The sequence below is a fragment of the Callithrix jacchus genome, chromosome 8 (assembly GCF_049354715.1).
Source record: "Callithrix jacchus isolate 240 chromosome 8, calJac240_pri, whole genome shotgun sequence".
NCBI classification, from domain to species: domain Eukaryota; kingdom Metazoa; phylum Chordata; class Mammalia; order Primates; family Cebidae; genus Callithrix; species Callithrix jacchus.
In genome coordinates this window covers 72,367,543-72,395,152 of record NC_133509.1, presented here as the reverse complement: position 1 = coordinate 72,395,152, position 27,610 = coordinate 72,367,543, and the positions used below count along the sequence as shown (strand labels likewise).

Here is a 27,610-nt window from a genome sequence, read left to right as displayed (position 1 = left end):
GTTCGTAATCGGCCATTAAAGTATTTTTATGACGGCAGCTTTAAAATTTTTTATCAGATAATTCTATGTCGTCTCAGTATTGTCATCTATCAATTTTCCTTTTACTTTGAGTTTGAGATTTTCCTAGGTCTTACTAGAATTAGTGATTTTCAAATGAAATTTGAATGTTTTGGATATTATGATATAGGATTATGGATGTCATTTAAACATCCTCTTTTAGCAAACACTTCACTGGACCTCCCCTCTGATACTAACACAGCAGGGAGTGGGAGGACTGGCTCATTACTACTAGAGGAGGATGGAAGCCCAAGATCCCCAGGTGGTCCCACCTGACAGTACGGAGAAATCTCATTTCACTCTATTAAGATGAAAGTCCCAGCTCCACACTGAGCCTTTTTTGACCCCACCTTGGCAGTAGTGTTGGAGAACCTTGTGACACTCTGCCAAGGGCAGAAGTCTAGGTTTCCCTGTAGGCCTTTACTGGTAGAAGTGAGGGTGGAGCCGCAGTTTTTTACTGTGGTTTTTGGGTGTAGTACTGAATTATTTGTCTAAAAATGTCTGTGTTGCTAGGCTACCTCTTTCCTGGTTCTTTGGCTAGAGATAGCAGGCTTTTGTTGGGGATTTTTTTTTCATTACCTGTTGGTATAAACTAACTCACCACCATGCCGTTCTTTTGGTCCCAAAGTTCTTAGCTATTGTGCCTCCTTCTCCTCACCTTGCAGAGTCTACTTACATTTGCAATACCCAGGGTTTCTACTCATACTTAGCAGGAAGAATGGGAAAAATTGCTTCTACTTCATCTTCCTCAGAAGTAAAAGGTCTTGCAACTTTCAAGAAACTACCATTTGTTAGGTTTTGGTGTTTACCAAAGGAAAATATTGACAATTATGGTTTAAAGGCTATTAAAATAATCTAACTTTTCTAATTGCAAATTTCTGTGAGGCCAGAATCTTCTTACACATTTCAACAAAACAAACTACCACATAATTAATGCAGAAACAGACATGAGAGTCCATTTGTCTTTTATTAAGCCAGGCATTATATTTTTTTAGTCTTAGTTTCTCACTTAATTTTTTTCTCATAATTATTTTTCATAAAAACACTTTTTTGGAAGCTCTCTGTCACCTTGTCACTCTGCCACCCTGGCACCCTAGTTGACTGCAGCCTTGACCTCCTGGGCTCAAGCAATCAACCCACCTCAGCCACCCAAGTAGCTGAGACTACAGGCCCGTACCACCATGCACAGCTCACTATTTTATATTTATTTTTGTAGACATTGCATTTCAATATGTTGTCCAGGCTAGTATCAAAATCCTGGCCTCAAGCAATTCACTTGCCCTAACCTCCCAAAGTGCTGGGATTACAGACAAGGAACATATAGAACTTTATTACTGCAATTTTTAATAAATAAGTATTTTAGCATTTTCTCAGTTTTCATTATTAACAACATGTTAATAGATGTAATTCACATAAAAAATTATTGAGGTCCTTGATAATTATTTTCTGAGAGGGTCTCTCTCTGTTGCCCAGGCTAGATTGCAGTAGTGCAATCATGCATGGCTCATTGCAGCCTCAATTGCCTGGGCTCAAGTGATTCCCTCACCTTAGACTCCCAAATGGCTGGGTTATTATTTGTAGATACAAGGTCTCATTATATTGGCCAGGCTCTTCTAAACTCCTAGGCTGAAGCAATCCTCTTACCATGTTCTCTGAAAGCTCTGGGATTACAGGCATGAGCCACCACACCTGGCCAGTCCTCAATAATTTTTAAGAGTACAAAAAGTTTCCTAAAACCAAAAAGTTTGAGAACCTGTGAGGTAGAGAAAACCAATATTAAAGAAAGTCCTTACTTCCTCTCCCAAGACTTGCAAGTGTGGTTTGTGAGCACGCTCTCTAGTTCCTTGTGCAAACTCAGGTGGTATCCCTCGCGGTGTCAGAGGAACATGAACATATTCTTGGTTGTCATCCATAACAGGAATTCCATACAATATTCTACAATGTGATAAGAACAATAAGTTTGTTTTTCAAGTAGTTGACAAAGCATAAGATGTTTGCCCTCATTTTGTAACTCTGCTGAAATAAACACATGGACATTTGACATCTCCACTAAACGGAGATTGTGTAGAAGTCAGATAATCCAAAATTAGAAATAATAAAAAAATACTCATCTGGTTCTTAATATATTTTAGTAATAATATTTATGATGGTTTTGTTTCATTATATTGGAATAATAAATTCACCCTATGAAAGCCTAGTTACAAAAGAGGTTTTAAAAAAAAAAGCTTCTCTACCTTCTAATCTAACCTGCTCCCCATTCCAAGCTCACACATACACACAAAGTTTTGTTCTTGGATTGGGGCAAAGCATCAGCCTAAGCAGAAGTGTCTTCTCACATTGTGGTTTTCCCTTCTTAATGCGATGAACAGAAAACTGTTTAGACATCAAGTCTTCCTTTCTAGGCTAAAAGCTACATATACATAAGAATACATATGGAATAAAACTTATCAATAAAAGCCTTAAGCTGAAACATGAGATAAATCAAAATTTGAAGATAAAACGTATCATTAATTACTGACCTACTGAATGGCTTAGAAATACACTAACTTTTGTATTGCAACACTTAACCTTAAAATAAAGATAAAATGAACATAAAGACAAAATATCTAAGAACATATATACAGTCATGTACCACAAAATTACTATAGAATATCAATATCACATGGAAGCATTTAGAGCTACTGTTGCCTCTAACTTACTGATATACTCTTACATGAAGAACCACTTTATGAGTTACCAAATGTGAAAATTAAGCATACAAAAACCCAACTGATTTCAGTTGCTTAAAAATACACTGAAATACTCAAATCCCATCATACCTGCTGTTAAGAAGTAGACCCACTCAAAGCCATGCTGGAGAAGATATGGCTTTGTCAAAGTAGAGTCATGAAAAAAAAGCTTCCTATCTTACCTACTAAAATACCTGAATTCAAAGACAGGTTAAAACTCTACTTCCAGCAAGGTGAACACCACGGCCATTCAACACCCATTCCATCCACCTTCTAATGTGCTTTCCTGACCTGCCAAGGATGGGGAGGCAAAACTCTCCTGGCCAGGCATGGTGGTTCATGGCTGTAATCCCAGCACTTTAGGAGGCCAAGGTAGGCAGATCACTTGAGGCCAGGAGTTCAAGATCAGCCTGGTCAATACAGCGAAACCTCGTCTCTACTAAAAATACAAAACTCAGCTATTGAGCCCTACCAGAGGTTGCAGCCAGCCAAGGTCATGCCACTGTGCTCCAACCTGTGCTACAGAGTGAGATTCTATTAAAAAGAAGGAAAAAGAAAAAACTCTCCTGAAGCCAGTGTTCTAGATATTATTTAGAATCCACTAACCAAATGCAATTTAGAAGGCAAAAGGTTCTGATGTTTCTGTTGGCAAATACAGTCATGACAATGTTGAGTTCTTCTGTAGCAGTGTTCCAGTTACTACTTTGTGAGTTATGTTTTTTGTTTGTTTTTTGCCAGTGAGCATGTCAAACAGACACAGTGTGGCTCCAAAGTCCAAAGCTGTTACAGTAAAGGCTACTTAATCCCTGAATCTCAGCTAAGGTGGTATGTTGCCAGTGCTGGCTTCCAGATTTGCTGCCTTCCTGCGTCAGGAGCAGCAGTGCCCTAAGCAGCCAGTTAAACATGCTGTGTGAGTCATCCCTGGGAGATCTCCCTACCTAAACCCACTCACTGATTTTAAAACACCAAATTCCCATTACTAAATCCCTTTTTGCTTAAAATAGCTAAAGATGTTATAAGGTTTGGCAGTGTCCCAACCCAAATCTCATCTTGAATTGTAGTTCCCATAACCGCTATGGGTTGTGGGAGGGACCCGGCAGGAGGTAATTGAATCATGGGGGCAGTTACCACCATGCTGCTGTTCTCCTGATGTGAGTTATCACAAGATCTGATGGTTTTATAAGGGACTTTTCCCCCTTTTGTTCATCATTTCTTCTTGCTGCCACCATGTGAAGAAGGACATGTTTGCTTCCCCTTCCACCATGATTATAAGTTTCCTGAGGCCTCCTCAGTCCTGCAGAACTGTGAGTCAATTAAGCCTCTTTCTTTTATAAATTACCCAGTCTTGGGTCTGTCTTTATTAGAAGAATAAGAAGAGACTAATACAAGATGTTTCTGTTTTCTGCAGCTGAATCCAGGAAAACAAAAGAACAGGAGAAGGTCTAGGGACTAAGAGAAGGAGACAAGTGAATACATATATCAGGATCAATAAGTACTTCTAAGATAGGTTGTAGGGAGAGGGAGATGGTGATGAGGAGAGTAGTGGCTAAGAAGTTATCTAAAGGCACTGTTGTACTTTTCTCTGGCTCTAAGCCAGAAACAGGGTAGTAAAAGTCATTTACCTCTTATTATCATTTGCTCTTTCATATTCCAAAAGCACACCAAATGGAAATACGAATTGGTTGGAAGAAAGTGAAGGTCATTGGACATTCTAGAGTGCATAGCTCTGGTAGACAGGAATGGGGGCCTTCATGTCTACCTTTCTAAGTGGAAAGATTTACCTAAGGTTAACCTTTATGCTCCTGTATGACTAAGATGAACCACTTACCTAGAAATTTTTATCCAGATTTTCCCTGCTTCCTTCTTTCTGTCCAGAAAAAAGAACCAACCCTTTCTAGTGTTCTCTTTGGAAAACACCACTATCTATCTCAGTGGTTCAAACTAAAAATCTCTTCATTGCCAATCTCTCCCTCACTCCCAACAGTAATGACTATTTCTGTTCATTCTCCCTCCATGATGTCCCTCTTATCCATTCCATCTTCTCTCATCTGAGTTTTATGATACCATTTTTTCTGGTCCCTTACCTCCACACCCTCCTTCCTCCAATCCATGCCACATAGCCCTGCAACTGCTGTTAGCAGTCATCCTCTCTCCAAACATCTTACTAACTGCACACACAGTATACATAACCCAAGCTCCTGACCCTGGCAGTCAGGGTCCTTCACAGACTGGGGACCACCTACTTTGCCAACTCTGCTTCCTTCTCCCAACTTACCACCCAAGCTATGTTTGCAATGCAAAAAAAATGCCTTATGTGCTGGGATTACTCCAAGGACAATAGGGGAAACAGTAAAAACCAACAGGCCATTATAGTACCAAGTGGCTATGAAAATGGCGAATGATAAGGGCAAGACCTTCAGATCTCAACTCCTCCACGAGACCTTTACAAATCCTTCTCTGCCCAGCCCAGATACATGTCTGCCTCCCTGGTTTCCCTGTTGCATTTGATCTGCTCTTTCATTATACAATATACTGCATTCTATTCCATATGCCTTTTTTCACAGTAGAGCATAGGCTTGTTTGGGAGAAAAAGTGAGACTTATTCATTTTCTGTCTCCCAAAAACTTGAATGGAGTAGGTACTAAATAAATATTGTTGAATTTTGCTGAGTAAGAAAAGTCTCACAGCCAAAGCCAGCCCCAGACTCTGCCCTGGGGAACTGAGAATCACTGGTAAGGCATGAGATGCTGGGTGGTTCTCAAAGTGGGTTCCCTTTCGAGCAGCATTAGTATTACATAAGAACTTGTTAGGAATGCAAGCTACTGAGCCCTACCACAGACCTAATGAATCAGAAACTCAGGAGCTGAGGCCTAGTCATCTGTGTTACAACCACCTGAAGGTGATTCTGTCCACTCTGAAGATGGAGAACCATTGAGGTACTCAATCTTTCCTAAAGCAGCCTAATCATAAGAATATCCTGGGGTGAAATCAAATCTACACCTTCCCAGACCCCTTCTCTGAAGATTATAATTCAGAAGGTTTGAAATAGAGCCTGGGAATTGATACACTTATCAACCCCAATGACTCTTACCCTCAAGGAAGACTAAAAATCACTGATGTAATGGAAAGAGTGAGCCTTTGGAATGATGTTAAAAAACAGAATTTGGGCCCCTCACTATGCTATGTTTCCTTCTTCAGTCGATTTTCTCATTGACAAATGACAACAGTGATTTTTTCAGAGTCTAATGTCTTAGAAATCAGACATGATTTCTAAGAAGAGGCTTGCACACAGAATATGCTAAGAAAGTGATTGATATTACAACCACTATTTTTTATGGTCATGGAGGGAGAGGAATGAAGAAAACAAGCCCACTCTCTCAGAGTGAAAGTTAAACCTCCTTTCAGGTCAACATTAGTCTCCCATGAGGCCAGGCAGAGAAATGTATTTCAGATAGTACGATGCTGTTAAAGAAGTTTGGAAAACATTTTTTCTAAGCTGTGAGTACTCTTAAAATATCTCTGCACACATCTTCTATGAGTTCCATAAAGATGACTGTGAGCTACATCTTGTGAAGCATGAAGAAGGGATCTCCCTCCAGCAATCCTCCCCTACCTTGGTATGACCCTAACAGAGAGGCCCTCCATTACAGCTTCACTATCTCTTCTTAACAAATTTATCTTGCTCCTTGGTGTACAAAAGCCTGAAAGAGGCTTCACAGGATGTTGCTCACAGTCACTCTTAAGTAACCACAGAAGATGCATACAGGGAAATTTTAAGAGTGCTCACATACAAAAGTTTCATCAAAGTCAATCTCACATGCAATGGTTCTATTCTAGATACCATTTTTTAAAGTGCTCATAGCAAACCACTAAACTGATTTCACAACCCACTCACTGGGTCACAATCTACCATTTGGAAAACATTAACTTGCAGAGAATGTTGTTTAAAAAGCAGACTTCAAGGTCTGGAAAAAGCTTTAGGTATTCATCTTCTTGAAAATGTTAATCTATAGACAATTTTCTTTAGTCTTGTGTAATTTTTCCTTTAAAATCGACAGCAGAAGCATATGAATACTTTGTATGTTTTAAAAAGATCAGAAAATATCGTCTTGATAAAATAACAAGTCTATAGAAGAGTAAGTGTATAACTACAGAGAATTTTTTTTTTTTTTACAAAACATGACTGGGGAGGGGGAGATTGTATTTTTCATCATTGTAACTTCATTGCTACATGCAAACAGTGACATCTGGTGGAATGATACTGCTTTACTTTTTAAAATATCCAGCTTTCACATATTGGCAGTTACAGAAACAGACATATTTCCAAATAATTCCTTTTTTGGCATTTCTACATAAAAACAGAAAGACACAAGTCTAAAATCTTACCAGACATTGATAGTGCATACTGAAATGATTTTTTTCATCCCAATCTGTATTTTTTTAAAAATGCTAAAGGCATACTGATGGGGCTATTTGTTCAAAGTGAATATAACAAATTTGAAATGAGGTTACTATTGATTCCAGTTCTATCTCTGCCAGCAACTGTAATTTAGAGTGTAAAACTTTTCCTCAGTTTTTCATGCATAATATGAGAGGCTTAGGCTAGGGAACTACTAAGATCTCTTATAACTCGGTTCAGTGTACTTCTGTGACATATATCACCAACTCGCACAGTGATTTTTGTGTTCTTTGGTGTAATACCTTAGACCACTGCTTGGATTATGTAGCAAGGAACAAGGCCATGTAAGGGGTAGGGGTTGGACTAGGATTAGATCTGATCATTGAGAAATGGCAGATGGTAGGGGAAGTTCAGTCCTAGATACCGATACTGGTAGGAAATGAAAAGCATATGAGACGGAGCAGAGTATTACAAATGAAGTATAACAGACCACAGGTCCTGGGTGCACTATAATTAAAAAGGTCTAGCATGAGATGATGGCACATTTGGGTGGGGGGCAACCAGTGATAGGAAGTACAAAACCAGGCAATATACAGAGACTCCAAAGCTTTCAGTAATTAAGTAATTAGCATCAGAGAAGTCTCCCACAATTACCAAGGCCACATCCTTGGCCTAGACTCAAAATAGGGGATTTTTCAGTTCCTACGTGGGAACAAGGAATAGTAAGATAAAAATCCTCATTCTGTATAAGCAGAAGTCCTGCTTCCAAAATTGGTTTACAATGGATCAAAAACAAACTACCAAGAGCAAGTAAAATATGCTTCACAAAGATTATCCAACTAAGGCTCCTCAGATTCTTCCTAGATTAGATCAAATTGGTCCTAAAAACAGAATGAGAGTGAGTATACAGAATTAAGCATAAAGAGAAAACATGAGAGGACCTTTCACAAATACACAAAGCAGTAGAACATAATGGAAACCACATTTAAAATTATAAAGACCTGGGTTTGAATCCTAGCTTTTTCTAGCTACATAAACATGGTCTAGTCAATCATTATGCTGTATTTTTTATTTTGGAAATAAAATGATTTTATCTACTACATAGAGTTGTTAATGACACAAAATTAAATCATAGATGCAGTGTACTTCAATGCATTTTTTCTGTTAGATGATTTTCCATTTTCCCAACAAATATTACTACCTTATTTGAAGGATTTGGATAAAATTTTTCAAATAAAAGCACACATTATATATCTGATTTGTAAGCTATCATTAGTAGAGATAGTAAGTCAAAATAATTACTCATATATGTATCTCTACATTTTTATTTATATATATAGATAGACATCCTCAAAGGAATACAGGTTGCCAAAATAACATATACAATGTCATTTTCATGAAATGTATGTGTGTGTGTGTGTGTGTGTGTGTGTGTGTGTGTATATATGCACAGAAAAGCTTATAGTAATCTACCATATAGAAAACCCAATAGGAAAAGGTCACCCTTAGTACAATACTTTTAGCAATCACAGAGAGAAACTATAGAAGCAAATTTTTCAGATCCTGTCCCATTCCACCCCAGTGCCTTTCAAGATTCTGAATTACTCAACTACTAACATAAACCTGCATCTCTGGTTCTCCTACTTAAGATCTAAAAGTACTATCCTAATACCTCCAAGATAAACAGTCAAAAAATGCCAGATAAATCTATCCAATAATAACTTTGGGTAGCCAAAAATAACTTGTCTTCATTCAAAGATGAGTACACAGAAAAACCTAAAATAATTTCTGTGAAGACAGTCTGCAAACTATAAGAATGAAATACAGCATTCAAAAAGTGACAGAAAGAACATCCTTTTGGGAAAGATTTATTATAGGAAACAAAAATATTTTTGAAAGATACTGCTTTGTGTTCTTGAAGTAATAAAATTCATATAAACAAAAGAGATTTTCTTAAGAGACTGATAGAATTTAGAAAAATATGTAGATGCCATAGCAGTCTTACAACGGAAATTAGAAGGACTTTTTAAATTTTATACCACAGAAAATGAAACCTCTGAAGAACAGAGGTTTGAGAGACAAATGTAAGCCAAACAATGATAAATGTAGAGGAAAGATAATGAAGATCCAACATACAGTTAATTGATATTCCTGAAGAAATGCACAAAATAAATAGAATAGAAACATTACTCAAACTAAAACAAAAAAGTCCTATAGTGAAGATTTATATTTGCATATAAGAAGGGCTTTCTGTGCACCCCCAAAATTAATTAGAAAGCAATCCACTCTCAAACATATGCTAGGGAAATTGTTCAAATTAAAGCAAAACATAAAATTCTGTAAGCATCTAGATGAGTAGGAGAAGCAGATTACATGCAAATAAATAAAAAACAGATTGGCTTCACATTTCTGTCTCACAAAATTAGATATCAGATAATGATACAAACAAAAAACACATAGACAAATGCTGGCTTATGAAACAGATTATAGGAATAGCAAAGAAGCAAAAAAGAAAAAAAAAGAGACTATAAAATGACAAAAAATAATACCAAGTACATCTGATAGGACAATAAATGAATATGGGGTGACCCAACCTATTATAAGAATAAAAATTCTGATTGGTTAAAAAATATTTCAGTCTATGCAATCTACAAGGGACGCATCTAAAACAGACTAAAATGAAAGTGGAAATAGATAACATATAAATAAAGCAAAAACAAAGAAAGTAGTTTTCACTTTTATGAGTTTAGTGTAGAATGAAAACAAGAAAATCACAATTAACAGTTTCTTGAAGTTTTTCACTCACACACACACACACACAAATTGTTTTATATAATCACATACTTCTGCATTTAGTTCTACTTCCTTTCAGAATACAGAGCCCTACCTCATTCTTTATTATGGTTGCAATGCGTCTCATTATTGAATGCACAATTAAAATTCTTCCACTGACGGATGCTTAGGTTGTTTCCAGTTTTTAGTTAATATAAAAAGTGATATGATGAACATCCTTGGGCATTTCTCTTACCAAATGATAGTCATCAGCATATAAAGGTCCTTGATAAGATCAGCTTGGTAAGCCTGGCCACTCCAAAGCTGAGAAGTCAAGGGATCAGAAGTCCCTCGAGGAGGGACTGAGAAGCCATAGCCAGGGAAGCAGGAAGATAACCAAGAAAGAAGTGGTCCCTAAGGCCAAGGGATAACTGTGACTTCTATAAGAATAAGTGATCAACCGTGTCAAACACAACTGAGAAGACAAGGACTGTGAGATCTTAAAGCAAACCTGATCATGTCATTCTTCCTCAGAAACCCTATCAATGCTTTCCCAGTGCACTGTGACTAAGAATCCCTCCCACAAGCACTCACACACGCCCTCACATACATACACATACACATACACATACACATACACATACACATACACATACACATACACATACGCATACACCTACAGGGTAACCATAAAATCTTGCCTTCTCTCTAGCTTCAAATGTATCACTACTCTTCCTGTTCTCTAATACTGGACTTCTTTGCAATTCTCAGATGGATTCCAATGATCCACAGCATGAACTCAAACCTCAATGTGTATACAAATTTCCTGCATTTCTAACACCTTCCCAGATGATGGTGATGCCACTAGTCTGTGGACTATACTTTGAGTACCAAAGATGTAAAACATTCTTTCCCCTCCTCCTATCTTCTATCCATATATTCAATATAAGTATCATCTCCTCAAATCTTCCCAAATAATCAGGGACTCCTCTTACATGTTTCCATAGTACACTGCACACCTCCATATTGTCGCATTCACAGTAATTAACTCACCTCTCTTTTCACTGATCTCCAGGTTCCCTGAGGGCAGTGGTGTCTCTCTTGTTTGCAGATGCCTCTCTAATGCCTACCTCTGTGCATACAACAGAATCTGGCATGCCATTTGATTTCACTATTTCTTGACATGGAAATATATTTACACATAAGTTTTTAAAAGTTAGGTTACAAAACATTATGCGTATAGTATTATTCTGGTTTTGTTCTATCTTATTTATTTGCAAAAGGAAAAATCTGGAATCCTATATTTAAGAATGTTAACAGTGTTATCTATGAATGGCAAGATCTTGAATAATTGTTTTTCATTTTTGCATTTGCTTGCATGTTCTTTCATATTTGTTAAAATATTTGTATTGTTTTCTGTAATAATCAAAAATGAAATTAAACATTGAATTTTGACACTTAACCTTTGGTTTTTCAGTTGTTGTTGCTGCTGTTCTAATATATAAAACTAATGATCTATCCACATATTTTACAAAAATTGACTAGAAATTTCTTATTTAATTTGAAGCCAACTAGAGGGTTAAGTCTGGGATCTATCGCCTGTTGTTCACCATCCAGAAGCTGGCTAAGAGGGGGGCCTGATTTGAAAAGGTCAGCCAATGTTTGTAGGACAGCATTTTTGCCACCAATTTTCTTGATGGTGAATCAAGAAAATACACAAGCAGTTTTAGATGGACAAATAGTGAAATGGAACAGAAATCCATAAATAGACTCAACATGCTTGAATTTAAGGTATTTAAAAGTTAGCATTTTGATTCAGTGAGGAAAAGAAAATTCATTGAATAAAATATATTTTACAATTATTCTTATCAAAATAAATTACAAATGGATTAAATATTTAATGTTTTTGAAAGAAAACCACAAAGTTACTAGAAGAAAACATGAGAGAATATGTTCAAATGTAAATATATAAACACCCTTTCTAAGATTAGCATTAAGACAAAAACACATAAAATGATTGCTACATTTAAAAATTTCTGATAGCATAAAACACTATAAACAAAACTGAAAAGCAAACAACAAATTAAAAATATATCTATAATATATATATGGCAAATAACTAAAATTTTTAATATAAAAAGATCATTTATAAAATATTTAATATAAAAAGATCATTTACAAAACAAAGAAATATATGACAACTCCACAAAATATGATCTAGTAATTCTCAAAAGGAAAAAAGCAAATAACCAAGAGGCATCTAAAAATATGTTCAACCTTACAAGAAATGAATAAAAATAATAAGACTTTTAAAAATTCAAAAAGAGTAACAATCATAGTTTGGCAAGAGTGTAAGGAAAAGAACAGTGTCATAAATTGGCATAAACAGCATCACTGCAGCTTGGTTATAGTAGTAACCATTTGGCCAGGCACAGTGGCTCACACTTGTAATCCTATCACTTTACGAGGCTGGTGCATAAGGATCACTTAAGGCTAGGAGTTTGAGACCAGCCTCGTCAGCATAGTGAGACTCTATGTCTACAAAAAAATAATTAGCCTAGTGCTACCCAGGAAGCTGAGGTGGTAGGATCACTTGCGCCCAGGAGTTCAAGGTTACAGTAAGCTACAGTTGTGCCATTGTGCACCAGCCTTGGCAAAAGAGCAAGACCCTGTCTCTATTTAAAAAAAAAAAAAATTGTATGAAGTAGTAAATATCATGAAATAAATGTAGAAACTCAGGCTATAGAATGTCACATGTGGATTAAACACATACATATACAAAAGATGTCTGAAAGGCTGTTCACCAAGCCATTAACATTAATCTAAGTCTTTTAATGATTTCCCCTACTTTAAAGCCTCAAAATATAAAATTCCATACCAAAAAGTTGAACTAAATATCTATAAACTTCTCTGTATAATATACAAATATTTTTAAAGCAAAAATATGGCCAATATGAAATATTTTTATAGTTCTCATCATAATTACTGTTTAGCAAAATAAGCCTAAGTTTGAACACTACAAAGCTGTTCATATAAATTTAAGTATATACTCTTACAATTCCATCAAAATATTCTTAGTGTTTCCCATAAATGATTACACAAACTTGGAAACGCATTAAAACTATACAACCACAAGTATTACTACCTTTGAAGTTAACTGATCATTGCACAAAAAAATGCAAAAAGCCATCAAATGAAAGGGTATGGTATTCATTTTGTTTACAGTTACCTTTCTTGAGAACACTCTGTAGTGCAGAAAAAAATTATATATTTCTCCGAACTTGTAGGTTCAGCAGACAGATATATTTTGAAAAGGTTAAGCTATGTTTAGCAAGGTAATCCTCAAGAGATAGATGCTGGAGAATTAAATATTCAGTACTTAAATTAACTTCTTATTTGGTACTTAAGAACAAATTGCCAAGAATTATCCTCATCAAATAGAACGTTTATTGACTCTCTTGGAAAAAGAAAGTGAAGTCTACTTGAAGAAAAATATTTTCAGAATTGAAAAGAAACCAGCATTTCTAACACTTTGCATGAATAATTGAAGCTGTAAGTCCTGCAAATGATGTTTGGCTTGCATAGTGCTAATGGTAATGATTCAAGACAACAGAGTTTCATGACTACTAGATTATGTTTATGTCTTTATTTTCTACTCCCAGCTTTAGGCTCTAAAATACATTCCAAAGACTGGCATGTTGAACTGCTGTTTTCTACTGGAGATACTGGAGCAGTTCTGAAATTTCAAAAATTCTTTATATATAATTTTTTTAAAAACTGTAATTTGATAAAGCAAAACTAACAGACTTGAGATGTATAAAATTATGATTGACAAATAAATCCTAAATCTTTTTTGCCTACATAGAAAACAAACATAAATATGACCTTCTTTTAGGAATTCAAACTGAAACTAATTGTGACTGCTAATCACTGGGAAACAAGGTAATTTTTAATTCATGAAAGAATGCAATAGTGTTGCAATTTTTACTAGAAGTCAAGTTGGAGAAAATTCATTCAAAATGTACCATGAAAAGTAAGGGTACTAATAAATTTTCCATTTAACTTAATATTTAATATTTGTAATAGTCGTAAAACATGTAGTACATTTTTCAGTGTTTTTACCATGGCTTCTGAAAGGCCGTGACTGGAGGGTAAGCATTCTCAATGGGCAGGTGATATTGGTGCTTTGGGTGGGTGGGCACAGAGTGAGTACAGCTTACTCTTTTTATTTATAAAGCACAGACATTCATATAGTATATAAACAGATATACAGTATATCTGGTGTATTAAAATTTAATTAGCAGGGGTGATTAGGAAAAAAAGCCTTAAAATTCTCTGTAAGTGGGTGATAATATTAAAAGGCTGAGAAAAACTGAGTTAGACAAACCCAAATTCTAATTACTATCAAGAGATAAGAACTTCGGCAAGTAACCTGATATCACAGACCTGAAATTTCTTCATAAATAAAATGGAAATTACAACTTCTCCCTTACAGTTAAAAATTTAAATAGAAAACATATGCAAAGCACACAGCACAGTGCTGAGAATATAGTTACGGCAGCATAAACCTTAGGTTCCTTCCCTTTTCTCCTCTCTTTTGATGATGCTGTCAATTATATACCCTCCACAAAAGAATATGTAGATTCCAAAGGAAGGTGAGACCCAAGGAGAAGTGGAACAAACTCCAAGAGCAGTGACTTTTATACATGATCCGTGGACTCAAGTATGCCCAATGATGATGAAATCTAGTTCAAAAGACTGGCTTGCTTAACTTTTATTACCCTCAATTTCCAGATCTGTACTCCAGAGCTGTGATGACAAACAAATGAGATCATGTAGGTAATATGCAACACTCTGAGAATACTAAAGTTACCTTAAATTTGGGAATGGGTTCATGTTAATACCGTCAGGAAATGGAGACACAGACCTAGACTGTGTACCCGAGGAAGCATTGGAAAAGATGAAAAACTGCTCCCCACTCTTTAGTGTCCAAGAACAGAATCAAGTCTTTAAAATCTAGTCCTCAAAGGCAGGATTTACTTGACAGTTTAAATTTAGTTTAAAATAAAATTACTAGTGGAACTCTTACCTCTCTGTTTGTTCTTCATCTGTAAAGCGATCATCTAAGAAAGAGGTTCCAAAGATTCCAAGCAAAGTACTGTGGCCTTTCCTGTTAGCAGTGTGATACACTCGAGAAGCCAGGCACAGGTCAATGGGCAGCTGCCGGGCTGGGATGGTGGTGCAAAGATTGTGAAGGTGCGGTGTGAAGTAGTCTCGTGGAATTCTGCAACAGAGAAAAGAAAGTGGACTTTCATCATGTTGTGGCCTTTTAGATATAAAGTACATTTATACTGATAACTTAGTTCAGGTTCTAAAGACATATATAAATGTGGGAGATCTGATTTAAAACTACAATAATGGTATATAACAAATTTAATATCACAATCTTAGGCCATTGTTCAGAGCTTTAAACTTGTGTCCAACTGCCTGCTGAATAGCTCAGCCTGTACCTCTAGAGACTATAGTCTACAGGCCTCTCAGGATCAATAAGTCTAAAAACAAACTCTTCATCATCCCACCCTAACCTCTTCTCTCCTGAATTCTGAAACTCAGTCTAGAGATGTTGTATCCAGCCTTCATGCATTATTCCTTTGCTACTCTGCTCAAATGCTAATTTCCCTAAAGAAGTAGAACAATATTGGTAGGGCATTACCCATTAGTAGCATTGATGGAACTCTGGGTATCTCTAAATCAGTATGGTACCTCCTTTCCCACTCTGCTGAAACTTGACTCTGTCTCCTGTCTTTCCTAAGTAGAGAGGATGACATGAAATCTGCTTTTTTTTTTTTTCTTTTTGAAACGGAGTCTCACTCTGTCACCCACACTAAAGTGCAGTGACACGATCTCAGAGCTCATTGCAACCTCTGCCTCCCAGGTTCAAGTGTTTCCCATCTCAGCCTCCCAAATATCTGAGGCTACAGGCCTGTGCCACCACGCCCAGCTAATTTTTGTGCCTTTAGTAGAGACGGGGTTTCATCATGTCGGCAAGGCTGCCCTCAGAGTCCTGACCTCAAGTGATCCTCCTTCCTCAGCCTCACAAAGTGCTCGATTACAGACATGAGCCACTGAGCACAGCTGAAAATCTTTAATCCCCAGTGCCACCTGTCATCCAATCGACAATTATTGAGCACCTACTACCTGCCAGATTCTGTGCTAAGTCCTCTACATACATTTTCTCTAATTCCCACAATGAAGTGCTATTGGAGGTCTAATTATCCTTATTTTGGATAGGTCACAAAATTGGGTATCCACTAGTATCCACACACAACATTACTGGCTATCAGCCAAACTTCTTGCCTATTAGTGACTTCTGGGTGGAAGTGCCCTTCTCCAGAAGTACTCCATGCCTACCTTCCCACTAAAGCTTACATAACCAAATGGCCTTCTTTTCATCAAATCAAATCAACTTTAGATATTTAGATCATGTTCTCTTCTGACGCCCAAAACGCAGCTGAGAATATGAATCACTTGTTGAAATTGCTCTTCCTTCATGGGCCTTTAACGCTGCACTATCCCAGATTTCCATCTACCTCTCAAATTCATCATAATCTGATTTAGTCGTTAGTTTTCCTTCTCCAGTTTCCAAACTGGATGTGGTTTCTGAGGTTTGAACTTCTCTTTGTACATTGGAAAAATCATCTTTAGTGTTTCAGCTATTACCTCTGTGCTGAGAACTCCCAAATCTTACCTCCAATATCACTACCTCAATTAGATTCCTCATTTTGAAGACAGAAAACGTTTTTGACCCCTCTCTCTTTTGCCTGCTCATCCAATGGAGAAAACTGAGTTTCTACCCTACACAGGATTGCTCAGGTGTTCTCCTTCTCCATCCTCACTGCCAGCACATCCTTCATCACCTCAGCATGCACAGGCAGTCGTTTGCCAGTTGGGTTGAGCACAGCACCCTCTGTCTATTCTTCCCCTCTGCAAAGTTCTACCAGATTAATCTCCTTTACTCAGCACATTGGTTGGTTGTTGCTTACTGCATCTGTCTAACTTCCTCTCTCTGTTTCAAGGCTCCTAGACTTTGAACTTACTTCTAGCATTGTGATTAAGAATGCAGACTCTAAAGTCAAACACTCTTTATAATTCTCGCTTGGTCTTAAGCAAGACAATTAATGTATCTATGCCTTCTCTTGGATACAGTTGCTTAAGAAAGAAGAGTGAATGCATTTAGAATGGTGTTTCTCACATGGCAGATGTTAGCTATTCTCATCAGTTTCTGGGACAAATTACAAGACTAGACCTGTCAGTCCCTTCAGTTATGGATACAATGCTGTCTACCCTTTTGTCCATGTCTAAATATCCTTCAAACAAGATCTCAAGGACAGACTTCTCTGCCAAGTTTATCTTTTTTTCTTTTTTACAAACTTTTTTTGTAAGTTGCTCTACTCTTATGTCACCCACTTTGACCCTTTATCTAGAGGGTTAATGCTCGTCTGTCCACTGACTACTCCATATGGCTGGGACTGCTTCAGAGATTAGCATAGTGTAAAGAATATAGACTTTGGAGTTGACTAGGCCTGGATAAGGATCTTGGTTCTAACACTTGCTAACTGTATTACTGACTTCTTTAAAAGTCTTCCGATAAATGAGGATAAAAATCCCTAACCCTTGCCTTGCCTTTATAAAAACCGACAAAAATAGAAGATATGTCATTCCCAGTCTATGGAAATCTCTCAATAAATGGTTTATTATTGTTGTTGTTACTATTATTTTGCACTACATAGCACCTAACCCATTGCCAGGCACCATATGTACACTACTGAATCATCTGAATCATAGAGAGTGATCTATGGCATTTCCAAAAGAGCATAGGGCCTACTAAAAACAGGATATGAAATGTGTACGTGTGCATGTGAAAGAGGAAAACAGAGGTAAGTCTAAACATTTGGCGCCTGAGACAAAGAGGCCAAACTAGAGGAGAGAAAGGGGGTATCCAGAAAGCCAGGGCTTCCAGGTACTCTAGGCTCCTAACAAAGGGCTTTTAAAATAGAGGGGGGAAAAGGTGTGCTCTGATGTCAAGCTCGCCTACATCATCATTCTACCTGAGACAGGTCCTGACTAGTGGAACATGTGTGAGATTACTGATTTTTATTTTTTCTTTTAAAAGCATCACAACCAATGTGAATTCCTGTGTACCCATTATAGTCTATTAACATGAATAAGCAAATAAATTTCCCTTGGTTATTAACCTCAGTAACAATGTGCTGCAACAGATGTTTGAACTCCCAAGAATACAATTTAATTTGAGGGCTAGTGAGAAAATTTAGGTTGAAAATTGAGTAAAGGAAAAGGAAGAGTAAATAAAAGACTTTCAGAAACACTTTTCCAAGATTCTCTTTTACTATATAATTTTTTAAAATATCAGACTCTTATTGCTCTGCATCTCTTTCTATTTCTCACTAATGGAAATTTCTAATTTTGGTTTTAATGAATTAAAGCAGTACTATATATATCAATAAGATCTACAAATATTTTTGGCATGCTCAAGAAAAGCTGTGTGTTTTTATAGCACACTCTTCTTAAACAGGACTATTTGTCATTCTTTGAAACACTAAGACATAGAAAAGAAAAGACTCTGACTCTGTGTGTGGCCATACTACTCTACTTAATGCACTAAACGCAAGGTTTTTTAGAAAAAAAAATCAAGAAGTTTCTGCTTCATTGATAGTCTGACAGTAACTATTTATTGAAGGTAAAATACTTGTTGTCTGCTGTCACTATTTGTTTTAATACATAATCTTGCTAACTAAATGAGCTTAAAGCAATGCAGATAAGCAATGGTATGTACAGGGTCACTTAAATGCCAATTTGACTGTTTCATAAACTTTGGAATTCTTTTCCCATGAGTCTATTCTCAGCTACTAAATTGTGAGTAATATCCATTTACAAAGTTTGAGCTGGCTATAAAAAGGTTGTCTTCCATGTCCAGCATACTTTTCAGTGCCCTAAACAACAACAAAAGCCAATAATTAAACCTTCTTCAAACCCCCATTACGAGTTAAATGAAGAAGAATCTAGAAGAAACCAACCCATAAAAACTTAGTGGTAAAATAAGGAGAAAATTAGAATTTCAACAAGGTGACTAGCAAAAGGTTAACCATAATCTAAAGTGCATTTCCACATTATTATTTAAAAAATTGTGGTTGTATTCCTGTGTAGTAAGAAACTCCATTAAAAATATGGATGTGAGCATGAAGCACGATATTAATAGCAGAGAAAAATAATGCCATCTAAATTACCAAACTGATGGCTTATGGACATTTTGCATTGGCTTGTTTTTCATTTAATCATAACAAAATCAACCAATACAATAGGCAATTGATCCAAATCAGGCTTTAAAGTGACCAAAAATATCAAATCTAACATGCTAACATTTAATTTTCTCTAGTCTCACAAAGAGTTTTTTTTTTTATTCCAGCTATTGTTACATCATGAAAGTAAGTACATTTTCCAAAAACAGGAAAAGAAAAAAGCATGGATTATAGCACATATATTTAACTGTAAAATCTACCACCAACTTTTCCTGTAAGAAGGTTTAACCTCATATATGAATTTCTAAAACATCTAGGTTTTTTTTTAAAAAAATGTATTTTCATGTCTCAGTGCTACTGAATAACTTCTCTTCCAATAGAAAAATTGTAAGTTTAAGAAAATTACTTTTTATGTAGTTTTTTATCACAGCGTGGTTTTGAAGACTTTCTTGGTCTCAGTGATTCATATTTCCGCATTCGCTTAATTTGTTTTCCTTTGATTTGCAAGAATTCTGATGATTTTGCCTTTAAAAAAATACAAAGTGTGCTGTTAAGGGAAGATGTAACATGAGAGTCAGATCTTTCTCTCATATTTAATAAGCCATCTCATACTAAAACTCCAGATTTCTATGTATATTTTATAAAAGGATCCTAAAAGTAAGTTGATGGTTTCCTCTAAATCCATTCCTAAATTTTACATATACACCTTTATAACAATAAAAATATTAGTACCATATTTATTTACAATATTTTTATTTATTACCTCAAAATTATTAAAGAATAAATATAATATTTTCCCTCCATAAGTGCACTCTTCTTTATTGGTATTTGTAATAAAACTTACCCTTAGTTTCTTAAAATTTGGTATGACTGCTGGTTACAACCACAAGCTAAAAAGAACTTCAGTGCTTTATATTTTTGTTTTGATCAACATTTATCAAAAGTTGCACTGTTTTAAAGTTTGTACGTCTTACAGTTGTACTGTTTTCTATTTGTTTTGCTTGAGGAAAATCAAATACATTTTGTATCATAAATAATTGCCTTTTACTCATTGTAAGTATCAGGGGTATTATTTCCCTAGATTTTCTAGAAATTTTTCAGAATTCATGGTGATCATTCATGTAAAGATATTTTTCTCTGTGGGTTGCTCTATATATTTTTGAGATTAGACTTAAGAAAGAAATCAGGGAGGCCCTCCTTAGAAAAAGCTATGGTTGAATAAGTAGAAGATAGCCAGATAAAAGGAAGTTAGTTTATTTATGTTAGGTAGAGGGTTTAAGCTTGATACAGTAGCAAGGAAGGAGGTACTGCAACTTCTTGGGTAATGAAGTAATGACAAATAAAGTTCAATGAATATGAGCATTCCATCTAAACATCTTGGTAATCTGAATTTCCTGTACAGTATTTCCACAAAGTGGTCATCACCTGGCTGGAACATGGTCAGGAGTGGAGAACTTGAATGCAAATAAAGTCAGCCACTTTCTCTTTGAAAGTCTTCCAGTCCTGGAGTTTTTGCTTGTTTCTTTATTATTGAATCTAACAACTTTCATCCACCAGTATCAATTCAAACCTCAGGAACCATACAAGCACAATGTAGCTCTCAGTTGTTTGAGAGACAGACAAATATTAGAATACAGTTGACTCCCCTTTGCCTGCTTTTCCCTCAGATATATATACCCAGTCCTTTCAACTCTATCTTACATAACATGGTTTTGAAGTACTATACTTAGTCATCTTCACTGCTCTCTTCCAAACAGACTCTAATTTGTCAGAGCTCCTTCTGGGGTTGGATACCTGGATGTGAACACAATATGTGAGGTGTGATATAATCAGATCAACCAGAAAAAAAATGGTATTTGTAAATCAATGCAAACCATGATTGCATTTGGCTTCATCACAAAACAGCCTAAAACACCAAAGCTTTTCACATTTGCTACTAAATCTTGTCATCCCATATCTAAACACTTAGTGTGTGGATCCTAAGGCTATCCTAATTAAATTTTATCTGAGATGACTAATTATATCTTTTTTTAATTCTTCATTTTTGTGGGTACATAGTAAGTGTATATATTCACAGGGCACATAAAATGTTTTGATACAGGCATGCAATGCATAATAATTACATCAAGGAGAATGGAGTATCCATCCCCTTGAGCATTTATTCTTTGTGGTACAGACAATCCAATTACACTCTTTTAGTTATTTTTCAATGTACAATTAAATTATTACTAACTGGCTGGGCATGGTGGTTCACGCCTGTAATCCCACACTTTGGGAGGCTGAGGTGGATGGATCACATGATGTCAGGAGTTCAAGACCAGCCTGACCAAAATGGAGAAACCCTATGTCTCCACTAAAAATACAAAATTAGCTGGGCATGCCTATAATTCCAGCTACTTGAAAGGCTGAGGCAGAAGAATCTCTTGAACCCAGGAGGCAAAGTTTGCGGCGAGCCAAGATCACATCATTGTACTCCAGCCTGGGCAACAAGAGTGAAACTCAGTCTTAAATAAATGCTATAGTCACCCTGTTGTGCTATCAAGTACTATGCCGTATTCATTAATTCTAACTATTTTATGTACTCATTAGCCACCCCTACTTCATACCCGCCAAGTCTCCCTTCCCAGCCTCTGGTAACCATCCTTATACTCTCTTATCTCCATGGGTTCAGTTGTTTTTATTTTTAGATCCCACAAATAAGTGAGAATCTGTGTTGTTTGTCTTGCTGTGCCTGGATTATTTCGCTTAATATAATAATCTCCAGTTCCTTCCATGTTGTAGCAAATGACTGAATCTCATTTTTTTTTTTCTGAGACAGAGTCTCAATCTGTAGCCCAGGCTGGAGTGCAGTGGTATGATCACAATGCACTGCAACCTCGACCTCTTGGGCTCCATTGATCCTCCCACCTCAGCCTCCCAAGTAACTGGGACTACAGGATGTACCATCAAGCCTGGCTAATATTTGTATTTTTGTAGAGATGGAGTTTTGCCATGTTTTCCAGTCTGGTCTCAAACTCCTGAGCTCAAGCAATCTACCTGGCTAGGCCTCCCAAAGTACTGGGATTAAAGGCTTAAGCCACTGTGCCCAGCCTCATTCTTTTTTATGGCCGAATAGTACTCCATCATGTGTATGTACCACATTTTCTTTATTGATTCTTCTGTTGATTGACACTTAGGTTGCTTCCAAATCTTGGCTGTTGTGTGGCCAGTGCTGCAACAAACATGGGAGTGCAGATATCCCTTTGATATACTGATTTCCTTTCTTTGGGGTATGTACCCAGCAGTGGGATTGCTGTGTCATATGGTAGTTCTATATTTAGTATTCTGAGGAACCTCCAAACTGTTCTTCATAGTGGTTGTCCTAATTTACATTCCCATCAACAATATATAAGGCTTCACTTTTCTCCACATTCCTGCCAGCATTTGTTATTGCCTGTCTTTTTGATATAAGCCCATTTTAACTGGGATGAGATATCTCATCGTAGTTTTCAACACTTTTCAAATGTTAGTTTGCCACTTGTATGACTTCTTTTTTTTTTTTTTAGAGACGGAGTTTTGCTGTTGTTACCCAGGCTGGAGTGCATGGCGCAATCTCGGCTCACCGCAACCTCCGCCTCCTGGGTTCAGGCAATTCTCCTGCCTCAGCCTCCTGAGTGGCTGGGATTACAGGCACGCACCACCATGCCCAGCTAATTTTTTGTATTTTTAGAAGAGACAGGGTTTCACCATGTTGACCAGGATGGTCTCAATCTCTTGACCTCGTGATCCACCCACCTCGGCCTCCCAAAGTTCTGGTATTATAGGCGTGAGCCACCGTGCCCGGCCCTTGTATGACTTCTTTTGAGAAATATATATTCAAATCTTTTGCACATTTTAAAATAAGTTATTAGGGTTTATTTCCTATGGAGTTGTTTGAGCTCCTCATATATTCTGGTTATGCATCCGTTGCAGGATGGCTAGTTTGCTAATATTTCTCTCATTCTGTGGGTTGTCTCTTCACTTTATTGATTGTATCCTTTGCTGTGCAAAACCTTTTTAACTTGACATGAACCTATTTGTTCATTTTTGCTTTGGTTGCCTGTGCTTGTGTGGTATGGCTCAAGAAATTTTTGCCAAAACCAATGTCCTGTAGGTTTTCCCCAACATTTTTTGTGGTAGTTTTACAGTTTGAGGTCTTAGATTTAATTCTTTAATCCATTTTAATTTGATTTCATCTATGGTGAGAGATAGGGGCTAGATTCATTCTTCTACATATGGATATCCAGTTTTCTCCACACAATTTATTGAAGAGACTGTTTTTCCCCCAGCATATGTTCTTGGCACTTTTGTTGAAAATGAGTTTACTGTAGGTGTGTACTGAATTCTGTTCCATTGGTCTATGTGTCTGTTTTTATGCCAGAACCATGCTGTCTTGGTTACTAAAGCTCCAAAATATAATTTGAAGTCAGGTAATGTGATTTTCCTCCAGGTTTTTTGTTTTTGTTTGTTTGAGGGGTTTCTTGTTGTTGTTTGGTTTTGCTTTTATTATTATTATTTACTTAGGATAGCTTTGGCTATTATGGGCCTTTTTTGGTTTCATATAAGTTTTAGAATTGTTTTTTCTATTTCTGTGAAGAATGTCATTGATACTTGTATACAGACTGCATTGAGTATGTATATTGATTTAGGTAGTACAGACATTTTAACAATATTGGTCCTTCCAATCCATAAACATGGAATGTCTTTTCATTTTTTAGTCCTCTTCAATTTCTTTCCTCAGTGTTTATAGTTTTCCTCATGGAGATCTTTCACTTCTTTGGTTAATTCCCATATATTTTGTAAAAGGGACTACTTTTGATTTATTTTTCAGTTTGCTGACTGTTGGTTGGCATAGAAATGCTACTGATTTTTGTATGTCAACTTTTTATCCTGCAACTTTACTAAACTTGTTTATCACTTCTAATAGTTTTGTTTGTGGAGTCTTTTGGTTTTTCCAGATATAAGATCATACCACCCCCAAACAAGAATAATTTGACTTCTTCCTTTCCAGTTTTGATGGCTTTTATTTCTTTCTCTTGTCTGATTACTGTAGTGAGAACTTCCAGTATGGCGTTGAACAACAGTGGTGAGAGTGGGCATCTTTCAGGTGCTTCAGATTTTAGAGATAAGGCTTTCAGTTTTCCCCATTCAGTATGATACTAGCTGTGGGTCTGTCATTTGAGGTTTTTTAATTAATTAATTAACTAATTAATTTATTTATGAATGTGACAGAGTCTTGCTCTGTTTCTGTGACTGGAGTATAGTGGTGCAATCTGAGCTCACTACAACCTCTGCCTACCAGGTTCAAGCAATTCTCTGGCCTCAACCTCCCAAGTAGTTGGGCTTACAGGAATGCACCACCACATCCATATAGTTTTTGTATTTTTAGTGGAGACGTGGTTTCACCATGTTGGCCAGGCTGGTCTCAAACTCCTGACCTCAGGTGATCCACCCATCTTGGCCTCCCAAAGTTCTGGGTGGGACTACAAATGTGAACCACTTTGCCTGTAAAAACCATATGTGGTTTTTATTATGTTGAGCTATATTCCTTCTATACCCAGTTTTTGAGGAGTTTTTTTTTTTTCTTTTTCCATGAAGCGATGTTGAATGTTATCAAATAGTTTTTCAGCATCAATTGAAATGATCATAAAATGTTTGTCTTTCATTCTGTTGATAGGATGTATCACACTGATTGATTTGTATATGTTGAACCATCTTTGCATCCCAAAGTGGGATTTATCCACTTTGTCATGAGTGATCTTTTTAGTGCATTGTTGAATTCAGTTTGCTAACATTTTGTTGAGAATTTCCACATGAATATTCATCAGGGATGTTGGCCTGTAGTTTTCTTTTTTTGATGTGTCTTTGTCTGTTTTTGGTATCAGGATAATACCGGCCTCATAGAATGAGTTTGGAAGTATTCCCTTCTCCTCCATTTTTCAGAGTAGCTGGAGTAGAATTGGTGTTAGTGCTTTAAATTCTTGGTAGAATTCAGCAGCAAAGTCATTGGATCCCAGGCTTTTCTTTACTGGGAAACATTTTATTATGGCTTCAATCTTGTTTGTTTGTTTGTTTTTTGAGACGGAGTTTCGCTCGTGTTACCCAGGCTGGAGTGCAATGGCGTGATCTCAGCTCACTGCAACCTCTGCCTTCTGGGTTCAGGCAATTCTCCTGCCTCAGCCTCCCAAGTAGTTGGGATAACAGGCATGCGCCACCATGCCCAGCTAATTTTTTTGTATTTTTTAGTAGAGACGGGGTTTCACCATGTTGACCAGGATGTTCTCAATCTCTTGACCTTGTGATCCACCCACTTCGGCCTCCCAAAGTTCTGGGATTACAGGTGTGAGGCACCGCACCCAGCCCCGATCTTGTCACTTGTTATAGGTCTGTTCAGGTTTTGAAATTCTTCCTGGTTCAATCTTGGTAGATTTTATGTGTCTAGGAATTTGTCCATTTCTTCTAAATTTTCCAATTTATTGGCATACAGTTGGTCATAGTAGCTACTAATGATCCTGTGAATTTCTGTAGTATCAGCTGCAATGTCTCCTTTTTCATCTGAGTTTATTTATTTGGATCTTCTATCATTTTTTCTTAGGCTGGCTAAAGGTTTATTAATTATCTTTAGCTTTTTAAAAAAACCAACTTTTTTACTTCATTGATCTTTCATATTGTTTTCTTCTTTTCAATTCAATTTATTCCTGCTCTGACCTTTATTCTTTTGTTCCCCTAACTTTTGGTTTGGTTTTCTCTTTTTTATTCTAATTCTTTAGGATGCATCATTAGATTGTTCATTTGAAGTTTTTCCCCTTTTTTTGATGCAAGCATTTACAGCTATGAACTTCCCTCTTAGTGCTACTTTTGTTGTATCCCACAGGTTTTGGTATGTTATATTTCCATTATCATTTCTTTCAAAAAGTTTTCAATTTCCTTAATTTCTTCATTGACTTGCTGGTCATTCAGGAGCACACTGTTTAATTTCAACGTGTATAGTTTCCAAATTTCTTGTTGCTGATTTCTAGTTTTACTCTATTGCATTGTTTTCTTGTTTGGTTTTTGTTTGTTTGACAGAGTCTCACTCTGTTGCCCAGGCTGTAGTGCAGTGGCACTATCTTGGCTTACCACAACCTCCTCCTCCCAGGTTCAAGCAATTCTTATGCCTCAGCCTCACAAGTTGCTAGGATTACAGGCATGCACCACCACACCCAGCTAATTTTTGTATTTTTAGTGGAGATGGGGTTTTGGCATGTTGGCCAGCTGGTCTTGAACTCCTGACCTCAAGTGAGCCACCCACCTTGGCCTCTCAAAGTGCTAGGATTATAGAAGTGAGCCACCACACCTGGCCAGTTTTACTCTAAGTGGTCACAGAAAATATTTAATATTGGTGGGGTTTTTTAATGTTTAAAGACTTGTTTTGTGACCTAACATATGGTCTATCCTCGTGAATGATTCACGTACTAATGAAAAGAATGTGTATTCTGGGGACCGACTCAAGATGGTGCGGTGAGAACAACCCAGGATTGAAGCTCTCGGTGAACGTGTGGAGGGTGAGTCAGGGCTGCATTTCCAGACGGATCTTTGTTGCCCACAGAACGGGGAAATTCCCAGGTATAAAAGAGACGCAAGACACCAGCGCAGTGGTTTTGGCTGGTGCAGCCGGCGGCTGGTGCAGCCGGCGGCCAGCACTGCAGTGCAGTAACCTCCACAGCACTCCACACAAACTGCACTGGTCTGGGTGCCCTGCTGAACCAGCAATCTGAGACTTGAGAGGGCAGATTGGTATATACATCTGATTGAACAAGACTTGGACAGTGAGCCAGGCCAGGAGATTAAAGGGAAATGACGTTTGGGCCAGGGCAGTGGGACAAACAAAATGGCGATTCCAAACGCTCCAGGTGGAGAGTTTCACTATGGGCACAGCTGAACCCAGGATGGTGCAGCTCGGTGGGGGAGGGGCGTTTGCCATTACAGAGGCAACCCGCCCCTACTGAGATACACTCCCACTGCTGCCATTGCCGAGGCAACCCACCACAACAGAGAGACTCCACCACAGGGAGTAGCCCATGGCAACAGGGCGGAGACCGCAGCAGCAGGACAGAGCCTGCAGCAACAGGGCAAACCTCACACCAGCAGGGTGGAGCCTCGGCAGGCAAATAGTGACTAGACTGCCTCCTAGCTGGGCAAGACAGTGCAATGGACACTCATAGAAAAAACCTAGACCCCCTGAGACAGAGCATCTGAGAAAAAAAGGGTTTTTTTTATGAGTTCTGCTGCAACCGAATTAAATGTAGCAGCCTAACAGCCCTGAATGAACAACAGAG

At 37.2% G+C, this 27,610-nt stretch overlaps 1 protein-coding gene across 14 annotated transcripts in view; it reads right to left on the bottom strand.

Moving 5' to 3' along the window:
* The window catches only part of TTC6 (tetratricopeptide repeat domain 6), a 229,610-nt gene that overhangs the window by 122,923 nt on the left and 79,077 nt on the right, over positions 1-27,610 (bottom strand). For 12 of the 14 annotated variants that reach the window (XR_013521159.1, XM_035260381.2, XM_035260383.3 and 9 more), the window contains 3 exons: positions 19,681-19,799; positions 15,047-15,241; positions 1,851-1,992 (listed from right to left, as the gene is read on the bottom strand). Coding sequence is in view for 12 of the 14 variants with exons in the window: in XM_035260381.2 (XP_035116272.1) it covers positions 1,851-1,992; positions 15,047-15,241; positions 19,681-19,799 (456 nt within the window). In the remaining 2 variants the exon portion in view is untranslated. Of the gene's footprint in view, positions 1-1,850; positions 1,993-15,046; positions 15,242-19,680; positions 19,800-27,610 lie in introns of those variants that run through there. The other 2 variants (XM_078334806.1, XM_054240618.2) reach the window with 2 other exon arrangements.